Below are 11829 nucleotides of genomic sequence, written 5' to 3'. Positions count from 1 at the left end.
ACGGTTTGTGGGTTCAAGCTGCGCGTCGGGCTCTGTGCTGACTGCCAGCTCAGAGCCTGGAGCCTGTTTCAGATTCTGTGTCTCCCTCTCTCTCTGACCCTCCCCTGCTCACACTGTCTCTCTCCCTCTCTCCTAGAAATAAATAAAACATTAAAAAAAAAAAAAAAAAGTAGAAGGTGTAAATGAGAAACAAAAGATCCAAAAAATCCTCCAGGGATCCCATTCATCCTTGGGGAGGGAAGACCCCCAAACCCAATACCCTACTATTTGATGTTACTTTTCTTAAGAAAACCACCTTGCCATCAACCTACATCTTCACAGAAAGTCATGTAATAAAAGGTACTGACAAAAAAAAGTGACCTATAGTATCAGGCTTATTTTAGACTAAATGAATATAGTATATTCCAGTCAAGAAACCAGTAAATCTTGAAAAGTTAAAAACTCCAAGAGAAACAACATATATCCATATAATATTTTATGCACTTCTCAGAAACATGAAAAAAGTCATATGGCTAATGACAAATTCCTAACCAAAATATTTTAATGCAGAAAGCAACATGTGAACATTTAGGCAGTGAAACTTAGGTTACGATTACATAGTAAGTATCAAATAACATGGCTCTTCAGGTTTAATGGAAACCATAACATCATGACAGTCATGCTTAACATCCTGGTTAAGGGAGAGATGGACAGCGGCAGCAGGGACATCTGCAAGGCTCCACAGGTCAAATCACCGTTAGCTCTTTTGAGAAAACGTAGACGGGAAATGTGTGGCAAATACATCTGGAACACGGTGGCCGCAGCACGTCAGCAATCATGCGCGTGAAGTAACCACAGTTGTTTTCGGGCACTGAGGGCTGGATTCAAAGCAAGTATTTGGTCACCAAGCGAATGATACTGCAGACCCCTTATGTTGAAAAATACAGGTTAAATCTGGACCATTTAGGCCAAGCACGCTTGTTTCCATGATTATTTGTAGATCTGGCAGAGATGCCTCTCCACACAGCTGGGTGCTGTACACAGGAATTCCAGTCACCGTACTCGATGGCCGTGGGTCTTCAACGGCACAAGTTTTATGCTCCAAAAGAAACCTATCAATCCAGTAAAATGTGTGCAGTTCATTTTCTTTTACAGACAGATCCACTAAATTTAAGGAAGAACTGGCTTTTATTTATAGCTCATTTTCACGTTACTGACACAAACTTAACCATGGAATAATTACATACTTCCCCCAACATCAATCGGCAAAAAGTTTCCAACACAGATGCATTTCTTGTCCAATTTCCAAAAATAAATAAAGGCTCTCTACCTGAAGGCATTTACAGTCCTAGCTCTCTAAAGCAAACATTACCAAAAAAGTACAAAAAATGATCCCCCACTTCTGAAGAGCCCACTTAGTTACATATTTTCTCTCCCAACATTTTGTCAAAGTCAAAAGAGATTTACTTCCAAAGAAGGGACAATCTTCCTTCCAAACCATTTAGTCCGTTTCCATGGCAACGCTGCGGGACTCCTTGGCTACCATAAGTCGCATTAGTTGACTGTGGAATTTCTCAATCTTCTTTACGTCTTGGGCTTGGTCTGTTCTATACACCAAACACTGTCAGAAATGTCAAAAGTGAACATTAACTGCATAAAACTAGATTATCAACAACGTAGCAAATGTAGGACTGGGTACGAACCTGAGTCTTTCTCTCCTACCACTTTTGCCCTATTCCCTCCAGAGGCCATACTAAGGCAAATACACTCGTTTTTCTTTCTTTTTTTAATGTGTTTATTTTTGAGAGACAGAGACAGAGGAGGGGCAGAGAGAGAGGGAGACACAGAATCCAAAGACAGGCTCCAGGCCCTGAGCTGGCTGTCAGCACAGAGCCGGACGCGGGGCTCAAACCCACGGACCATGAGATCATGACCTGAGCCGAAGTCGGACGCTTAACTAACTGAGCCCCCCACACGCCCCAGTACATTCAAGTTTTTAAGACCCCAGCAATTACATTCGTTTAGTATCTTACAGTAGTTTAATTTTTTAAATGTTTTTATTTATTTCTGAGAGAGAGGAGAGAGAAAGCGTGAGCAGAGGAGGGTCAGAGAGAGAGGGAGACAGAATCCGAAGCAGGCTCCAGGCTCCGAGCTAGCTGTCAACACAGAGCCCGACACGGGGCTCGAACCCACAAACGGTGAGATCATGACCTGAGCCGAAGTCAGACCCTTAACCGACTGAGCCCCCCAGGCGCCCCAGTATCTTACAGTATTTTTAACTCCACTGCTGTAAATTTTAAAAAAATGAAATGAACTGTCAGAAGTCTCTCAAAAATGAGCAGTAAGTGATCCACTGAATCCTGCTGTGGGTCTGATGAGGACTCAGGCTCAGAACCAGCTGATTCCCTCTGGGATCTGGTCCGAAATAGCTGAGTTGTACTGGGGAGAGCTCAGCAGTCTCAGGATACCCTTCCCCACTGAAAATGGGAGATGGGAAGGAGGCAATAACGAGAATTTAAGAAAATATCTAGCATCCCTTGCTCACAGCCTGTCACTGCCTAAATTAAACCACAAAAATCTGTCCAACCTTGACTTTCTGAAGATATATACAATTTTTAATCCAAACCAAATTTTTCTTTGCTTTAAGTTAAATCCTTCCTTACACAGGTCCTTAAGATCTGCTGATGGTCTCTCAAAAACCATTTTTCCAGAGTCTTCAAAAATATCAAATTTCAGCTGATAGCTCTGTCCCTCATTCTGTAACACGAGATCCACTCTTCTGCGGCCCATGTTAAGGGTTCACCTGAGTCTTAAACAAAGGGAATGAAGGATCCTGCAATAATATCCATCAACTTAAGTAATCTACAGTTCAATTTGATCCCAAAACGGTCTGAATCCACTTTGCCCTCAAAAATCCTTTACTGACGTTTACCCACACATCGTGGGGACTGTGTGACACTCTCATGACAAGGCCGTGAGAGAGAATGGATATGCCTTGTCGCTCCAGTTTGACAAGAGATTTCAGATTCATAGAAAATGTTTAAATCCGTCACAGGACAAGGGAAAAATGTACAAATGGGATTATAAAAAAGTCAAATCCACATGGTGACAGCAGTAAGTGTAGCCCAAGGGTGAGTTTTAGAAGGGATTGTTGTCTATTAAAATGAATTAGCAATGGAGGTGCACAAACTTGTTTAAAGAATTATTAGAAAATGGACTTTTACTGCTGGAGTGGATTCCTGTATTTACGATCTAGGAGGATGGGTTCAATTGTGTCTACTCCCTTCCAAACATGGGCTAATTCTCAGCAGTTTTAAGGAAGAAAACAAAAGCTGTTTTTCTATTTTGATCTGGTCACAGCAACCACAAGCCTCACGCATCAAGTCTCTCCCAACGCTTCCATCCAGGAGGCCCAGGCTGTGCGGAATCACAAGCAGAGCCAGAGAGGCCTCATTTTGAGGCACAGCCTTTTGTGTTAAAGTCAGTCCTGTGTTTTTTCCTATTTTAAAAACAACGCAGCAGTTTCTCTTCAGCAGACGCACCTAGCCACTTGGTGCCCATCACAACTGAGGGGGATTCTCAGCATGAACTCCCCGAGACTCAAGCACACACGTGCGGGTCCACGAAGAGGCAGCCATGCAGCCAGGTACCCTGGCCAGGGGTGGGTGGGGGGGGGGGGGTTTACCAGCCGCACCCCGATCGGGTAAGCGTCACAGATCAGGAAACTGAGGCCCAAAAAGCCAAACTTTGGGCCCAAACCTCTCCATGGCTGAAACGCCGAGAAAGGACTAAGCTAGGATGCAAATCTCTGGATTCCAGGTCCAGCCGGCTGCACCTCCACCTACTTTCCGTTCCACGTCTTCAACGACTTCGCAGGACTTACGTGGTTCCCAGAGCACATGGTAGTCCCGGAAAGTCAGGATTTGTGCAACCTGACAACGCGACCTCGGACACAAACGTACGATGTAAAAGTGGAACACAGAACTGAAGACAAAAAGTGATTTCCAATCATTATAAAACTTTTTAAAGAACTAATCTATTAGAAACATGTTTACTGGGGCGCCCGGCTGGCTTAGTCAAGGGAGCGTGTGGCTCTTGATCTTGGTGTGAGTCTGAGCCCCACGTTGGGTGTAGAGATAACTTACAAAATAAAATCGTACAATAATAATAATAATAATAATAATAAATAAAAACAAACCTGTTCACTAGGTACTCTCCGAGTCAAGACCATGCTAGTTGCTAGAAACACATGTAACAATTTTACCTCTATTTCTTGAGACTCACAATCTACTAAAAAGACAAATATGGCGGAACAATTACAGTAAAGGACAAAGAGAGGGAGAAAGACAAGCAAGATAAAGCCAGCCTGCGAGCTGGTCTGGAAAGAGAAGCATCTGTCTTGCCTCACTGGGGCGGGGGTAGAATTCGATGCCGCAGAGACAGACACAGAGTGGACACAGAGCGCTCAGAAGCAGAGGCCTGCACCAGCCTGTGGGTCACAGGGAAGGCAGAGGGTGCAGGGGACGCGAGGCCACGGGCACAGGAGGAGCGATGGGGAGGCACTAAGGTTTCTCAGCAGGTCCTAACGAGCAAACGTGCATTTGGAAGAATCCCTCCAGACCCAGAGGGATGAGCGGCGGCAGGCACGCAGCCAGGAGACAGGCCCAGGCGGCTGGCTATGGGAGGATGCCCAGAACGGAGGGGGGTGGCAGCCTGAGTTCCCTTCTAGACGGGCTGGTTCCAAGGAGCACCAATGTGAGGATGCTCAACAGAGAGCGGGGCGGCAAGTCAGGAGAAAAATGAGCTAAACGTACAAATCTGGAGACAGACTGGGAGCAGGGAGTCCGGGCTCCGTGGCTGAATGCACTGCTTCGGAAGCGGTACGAGAAGATGGCCCAGGACAGAGTGCTGGAGAAACCAGTATTTATTAGCAAAGAGGGATGGAACAGAAAAAAGAAACAAAATAAATGGGAGCCACAGACACCAAAATAATTCCCACGAGAAGGTGGTTTTCTGGATCAGAGCAGCAGGGAGGTCCGGTAAGATGTGAGCTGATGAGACCATGAGGTCTGAAAATGGGGGGCTGTTGATGGGCTCTCCCCCAGAGTAACGCAGCGGATGGGTGTAGCTCAGGGGAGAGTAGCGCAGCGGCCAGAGCGGCCGGAGGGGGAGCAGGGGGCACGGGCCTGAGGGATTAATGGGATGCGTGCAAGTGACAAGACACAGCAGACAGGGAAGAAAAGGTGGGGACCTGTAATGCCTAGAAGCTGTGTTCAAACACCATCACTTCTCACACGCTAGTAGGAGCGTCCAGTGTGGGTCTCCACACTCCTGCTTCGGGTCTGAAAGTAATGATTAAATTATACCTGACATACTGCACCGATGAAAAAATTATTCCCCAAAGTCTATAAACGTAGCTTCTAGAATGAGGTTCTTGACTTTGGAATGAAATGCAAAATAAGCATCTTAACATAATCTGCATAAATTCTATGTAAGTAATTTCAAAATGATTAACTCCAACAGATCTGGAAGTATGCAACAAATAAAAATGTATACTTACAACTAAATCATCTGTTACTTTAATACACAAACTCCCATCAGAATGCCTATATTTGAGAACCACACGTGCCTGAAATAAAAACACATATTTAGAAACAGTGAAGTCAGAAGACATTTCTCAAAAATAACAGCCTTCAGGTACCATGAAAGCACTCTTTTAGAATAGTCAAAACACCTAAAAGCATCTTTGCTATAATCATCATTATCGAAATGAAGCAGAAAACAGTATTTTAGTTCATTCTTACTGCTATAATTCGCTTTTTAAAGACTTCTTAAGAAGCTGGATATTTTATTTGCAGCCAGTTGAAAGAGATATACTGAAAATTTCCCAAACACACCCACACTCGGAACATTCAAGAGACTCTCTAGGTGCTCTGGCATCAAGAATACACAGATCTTTCTTGACTTATGACGGTTATGTCCTAATAAACCCACTGTCAGATAAAAACATCATAAACTGAAAATATCACGGGCGCTTGGCTGGCTTAGTTGGTAGAGCATGTGACTCTTGGCTGTGAGGTCAAGCCCCACGCTGGGCGTAGAGATTATTTAAAAATAAAATCTTAAAAGATATATATATCATTAAGTCAAAAATGCATTTAACACACCTAACTCACCAAAGATTATAGCCTAGCCTACCTTAAACACACTCCGAACACTTACAGTAGGCTAATGGAAATTACATAACAGAAAGCCTATTTGATAACAAAATGCTGAAGGTCTCATGTGACTTGTCAAATACCACACTCAGAAGGAAGAACGGAATGCCTGCGCAAGTACAGAAAGGTTCTAAGTGCATCGACTGTTCATCATCTTAATGGCATGGCTGATGGAGGGCTATGGCCTGCAACCGGAGGTGGCCGGCTTCAGGACAGTGCTGTCTGCTTATCGCCGGCCCAAGAAAAGATCAAAATTCAAATCTGTAGCATGCTTTCTACTAAATTTATATTGCTTTTGGAGCACCGAAAGTCCACCCAACGTCAAGCTGGGGACCGTCCATCTACTGAAGGGGATCACAATACGCCACCTCAAAACACGTCACTGTGGCCTAAGGACTGTTGTGAGCTCAGAGCAATCGGCGCCCTCTTCTCCTTCATGCTCTGCTGGCTGAAAGTAGGACATAAGATAACCTTTGTAAAAGTGACATAACTTTCTTCTTTTAAAAGTTTATTTGAGAGAGAGCACACACATGCACGTGCAAGAGTGAGCAAGGGGGAGGGGCAGAGAGAGCGAGGGAAAGAATCCCAAGCAGGCTCTGTGTTGTCAGCATGGACCCCAAGGTGGTGCTTGAACCCATGAGCGTTGAGATCATGACCTGGGCTGAAACTGCAAGGGGGATACTTAACTAACTGCGCCCCCCCGGTGCCCTGGACATAAATGTCTAAGGGTAAAGGTGTTCCTTTCTTCCCTGCTGGGAAAAGAGGGGGTAACAAACCTTACTTACCACACGTTCCCACAACTGCCCTCCTTCCCAGAAGTCCCCAACCCCCTTTCCTCTGTCTACCCTCTTCCCTACACTTTGGCACCTTGTGAAGACAGTTTAGAGGCCTCAAGTTTAACAGTCTCAGTCTCACTGGATGTGGTGGGGTTTTTTTCCTCTTGCGAATCTGTCTTTTGTCAGTTAAGTCAGCAGGGCCCCAGTTGTAAATACTAAACCCAAGGGGGCAGAGGAGGTTTTCCCCACCCTACAACACCCACAATGCAGCCAGGGAGGAATGACAGGATGAGCAGTGGGAAAAACAGCAGACGGGGCGTCGCAGGTCCAAGTCTGCGTCTCAAGGCTCCCGGGAGGCGGATCTGGACTCAGTAGTCAGCAAAAGCACATCTTGATTACAAGGTGACACGTTTACGACAGAAAACCAGAACTCTGTCTTGGGAAGGAGTCTCCATCCACAACTCTTCCAGAATAATTCCTACACTGAGCTCATGCTACACAATTCCTTTTACTGCTCGCATGCTACAGATGGCCCCTCCCAAGAGAGTTTACCACTATGTCTACATTAATATTTAAAAAAATTTTTTTAAACTTTATTTTTGAGAGAGTTCATGAGTGGGGACAGGGCAGAGAGGGAGGGAGAGGATACCAAGCAGAGTCAAGGCTGTCGTGGGGCTTGAACTCATGAACTGAGATCATGACCTGAGCTGAGGTCACTCAACGAATGAGCCACCCAGGGCCCCTCCCCCTGTAGGAGTATTTTAAAAATGGTTACAATGTAGAAGCAGAAATCTCAAGACAATTCTGGAAACTGAATAAAAAGGGATCTAAAGCACTGTAGCCTACAGCTGCTCCCATCACGCTCTCTGCTCTCCCGGACTTGGGGGACAAAAAGGGATGCGACTCTGAGATTCGTCTCAGGGAAGGAGAAGAAGGAAGTCACCAAGATCTTATGTAAATCACAACTAGATTATCTTTAATAATTCGGATTCTATTTATTGGGCTATTTCACTCCGTTCTGCATGATTTAAATAATCAGCTCTCCAGAAACAAAACGTAACTTTAAAATGTAGGAAGCACGACCACTGTGTAATGTTTTATCTCTGTTAAAAGAACGCTTGCTGGCTTCCCGAGGAGAAATGAGAGGTGGGGTGAGAGGATCTAATTTGTAACTTAGGGGGCACCGGCGACAAGCAGGGCAGACGCACAGAGAGGCAGAAAGCAGCCCAAGTTCCTGCTCTCTCGGAAGCGGGGACTTCAACCAGCCGAAGCCCGAGGCCAGCACGGGCCGACCCCACGGAGGCGGGCTCCAGACGGCTGGGAAGCACGCAACTTCAGCAGGGGCAAGGGGCTGTACGAAGGCGTCACAAAGGCGGTTTGGAAACGCACGCAGTTCTTCTAGGGAGGAAGGCAGGCGAGCAGCTGAAGCAGCCGCGTGAATGAAGACAGTTTTGGAACGTCAGGGGTCCAGAGTGGAGTGGGGTGGACACGGTGGGAAGACTGGAGGGGGTCACGCGGTGGGCCAGGAGCCTAGACCTTCTCCGGCCATCAGCGAAAACCCACCATTTGAGCAGGGCACGGAGAGAAGCGTGGCCTGAGCAAAGGCGGGGCTGGAGAGGCACAGCGACCGGCGAGAGGCTGGCACGTGATCCACGGGAACAGCGTCTCCGGCCACGTGACGGTAAAGGCGGCGGGTGTGCGACGGGCTCCATGATGGGAGAGGACAGAGGGCTCCGTACGGCAGGTTCCAGATTCCCGAGAAAACATCTCCTCGTCTTCACGGACCGGCAGAAACAGCGCAGACTCAGGGCTTAGACAAGTGGGTCCAAACTTTGGCGTCATCCCTTGGATGCTGGGCAAACTAGCTGACATACCGCCTCCAGGGAGGGTCTTAACCGCCCTCCTCAATTACACACAGAGGGTCCTGAAGGGCTGTCACCAGCAGGGCGCCCAGGAAACTTGGTCCGGCTCCCTCTCCGTACTCCTCCCCTCATTCCTATAAAACCCCCCACTCAAACACCAGCAGGCGGCTATGGTGAGGAGGCAGAGGTTTTTAGGACACTTGGACCTTTCCAGGGGGTGAGGAGCAGAAAGGTTCCCCTTCTGGCCTCTTCTGGACTGGCTGTGTTCACAGCAATCCCCTGGAACTACCGTATTTTCATTTTCCCTACCATATTCTTAAAACGTGACTTTTGATGGAAACCTGTATGTTCTTTTCTCTGTTTTCAAACACATTGTGTAGCGTGCGGCACTCTGGACACGAGCCCTGCGCTGCACTGTTCGCACAGCGCATTACTGGAGGGAGAAACTGCGTCCCTACCTACAGGGACATCAACAAATGGAGGAGCCAGAAATCGCAACATAAAATACTCAACTCCAAAACATCTAACCCATTTCATCACCTGTGATCATCATAATCTTTTACTGTAAAGAACGGACCTTTTATTATTTTATAGCTTCTCATTACTTTTCTAGGCCTAGAAACCTAGCAAGTATTTTTAATTAGCAAAGAGCTACTTATTTTTATGTGTTATTTTACATTTGAAAAAGAGACACACACAAAGCACGAGCGGGGAGGGAGACACAGAATCCAAAGCAGGCTCTGAGCTGTCAGCATAGAGTCTGACGCTGGGGTGGGGGGTGGGGTTTGAACCCATGAAACGTGAGATCACGACCTGAGCCGAGATCAAGATCAGATGCTCAACCTACTGAGTCACTCAGGCACCCCATTATTTAAACACGTTTTGGGTATGACAAAATAAAATCTTGAGTGGAAGAAAAATCAAGACCCGAATGCTTAAATTCCCGCCACTGGGACTTCTATACCCTCGAACGATGAGCTAACCTCTGGCATCTACTTACAATTTCTGTGGCGGCCGTGAACGAGGGCCCTGAACCTGTCTGCATAGGCCAATGTTCCGGGGAACGGGTGCAAGCACTCTCCTACACTCGAGAGGACACCGACTTCCGAAAGGTTAAGAACCACGATTCTAAGGGGTGCAAATGCCTCCCAACTGGGGGGCATGTTTCAAGTGTCTCGGCGGGGACAAACGTCCCCGTTTTATCTGCAGGAGGCCGGAAGAGGGCACCCGGGCTGCAGGGGGGAGGAGCCCTGACCCGAGAGACACGTAAACCCAGCGAAGACCGCAGGGAAGTTCCAGGCCTGGCGGCGGGGAGGGCAGGCCCTAGGCTGCGTAGGGCCGCGCGAGCACCCTGTCCAGCCGCTCCCCGAGGGAGGGAGGAAACAGAACGATGAGACGCGGCGGGGTCTGTCTCTGCTCACCGCCAGCACCTGCTGGGGGGGCTGCAGAAGCCCCGGGGCTTCCGGAGGCAGCGCGGGCGACTTACCTTCATAGGGTCGGCGAGATAGAGTTTTTCGGCCGCGCGGCTGAACTCCTCCCAGGTCTGGTACTGCGGCATCGTGGGCCCGCAGCGGAGCGCGAGAGCAGACGAGGTCCGGGACCGCAGGCGGCGCCGCCCGGCCCACCTTCCACTCACCTCCGGTACCAGCGACCGGTGCGGAGACCCAGCGGTCCAAGATGGCGGCGCCTCCTCGCACCAACGCCTCGTCCCATTGGACGGCCCGGTCCGCCGTCGCCCAATGGGAAGGAGGGATGCTACCAGGAGGGGCGGAGCCCCGAGCGTGAGCCTCTAGGAGCTCGCCGGGAGAAGCCGGGAGATGGGTGGCGGGGTGCCACAGCGCCCCCCTCAGGACTGGAGGAGCGGAACTGCGTGGTCAGGCCCAGGGTAGCGCGGGACCGCGGTGGAGCCGCTGGGTGGGAAGCGCAGGGGACCGAAGCCTGGAGACCCACGGGTCCGTGTCCGGCTGTCACGCCCGCAGCCTAGCGAGGGCGGGGGAGACATAGACGCAGCAATGCAACCGAAGTTTGTGCGACAGACATTGATGTGGGCTCGCTGGGCCCCGGAGGAAGCGCGGTGGCCTGGGGGTCGCGGGCTCCCGAGCTGAGTGTCTGGAAACGTGGCGGGTGTCCCGCGGGAGTGCGGCGGAATAGCCAAGCCCCCTTCAGATCTGGGCGCAGGGAGTGTGCAGGTGTGTGTAGAGGAGGGAAGAGAAGAGGAGCCCTGCGCCAGCGTGCAAGATGTGGACTTCGCTCTCCAGGCAGCGGGAGACACCTGCTTGAATCAAGTTTATTTGGGTATATTTTACGTACAGTAAAACGCACTGGTGTTAAACGTACACGTCCGCTGCATTTTGACCAACGTATATGTGTGTATACCCACTGGTCATATACCAATATGCCCGCTACCACAATCAGGATCCAAGACCTTTCTGCATCTCCCTAAAGTACCCTTATGCTACTTTATATTTAACCCCCCCCACGCCCACCCCTGCCTCTAGACGATCACTGATCTGCTTTCTGCCACCCTAGATGGGTTTTTCCTGTTCACTGCATTTTATAGGGCTCCAGCTTTCACCTCGTACTGGGCAAAGAGAAAAGAGCAAGCTTGGGGGAGATTGGGGAAGACAGGGCGTTCAGTTCTGGACTTGTTGAGCCTTGGGACATCCAGGGGGAGCCTGCTGGTAGCTGAGCTGGTGTCTCCAGAAACTCCAGGAGCTGTGTGAAATGACAGTCATCAGCAGACAGGACACGGCGTGAGGAAAGGAGACTGACGCAAACCTGGGAAACGGCCACATGCTCATATGGTTAGAGAGAAGGAGCAGAGCCCACAAAAGAGGCAGAGGAGAAATGGTCAGGGAGAGAAAAGGAGACCAGGGGGGGTTTCGACATGACGGAGGAGCAGGTTCTGAGGGACGGGTCTGTGATCTCAGGGGGCAGACAGGGCACAGGTACAAAGACCCAAAAGAAATCAATCCATGGTCCCCATTGGTGACC

The 11829-nt window shown here is 49.0% G+C and overlaps 1 protein-coding gene across 1 annotated transcript; it reads right to left on the bottom strand.

The window, feature by feature from the left end:
* Positions 1–301: 301 nt before the first annotated feature.
* SRP9 (signal recognition particle 9) lies at positions 302–10516 on the bottom strand. Its single transcript, XM_039235855.1, has 3 exons — positions 10322–10516; positions 5540–5608; positions 302–1600 (listed from the first exon to the last, which is right to left on the bottom strand). The coding sequence occupies exons 1-3, from the start codon at positions 10391–10393 to the stop codon at positions 1481–1483; spliced, it is 261 nt and encodes an 86-aa protein (XP_039091786.1). The 5' UTR covers positions 10394–10516; the 3' UTR covers positions 302–1480.
* Between the last annotated feature and the right edge of the window lie 1313 nt (positions 10517–11829).

The sequence above is a fragment of the Hyaena hyaena genome, unplaced genomic scaffold (assembly GCF_003009895.1).
Source record: "Hyaena hyaena isolate Hyena2069 unplaced genomic scaffold, ASM300989v1 scaffold_103, whole genome shotgun sequence".
NCBI classification, from domain to species: domain Eukaryota; kingdom Metazoa; phylum Chordata; class Mammalia; order Carnivora; family Hyaenidae; genus Hyaena; species Hyaena hyaena.
The sequence above is the reverse complement of the archived record's forward strand: the minus strand, read 5'-3'. Positions and strand labels throughout refer to the sequence as shown.

What these genes read in the sequence shown, in the direction of transcription:
- SRP9 (XM_039235855.1), bottom strand. Translation starts at nt 10,393, where the DNA reads ATGCCGCAGTACCAGACCTGGGAGGAGTTCAGCCGCGCGGCCGAAAAA. An exon ending in ATCTCGCCGACCCTATGAAG is followed by an intron (nt 5,609 to 10,321) that starts GTAAGTCGCCCG and finishes TTTTTATTTCAG; the next exon opens with GCACGTGTGGTTCTCAAATA. An exon ending in AAGTAACAGATGATTTAGTT is followed by an intron (nt 1,601 to 5,539) that starts GTAAGTATACAT and finishes CATTTCTGACAG; the next exon opens with TGTTTGGTGTATAGAACAGA.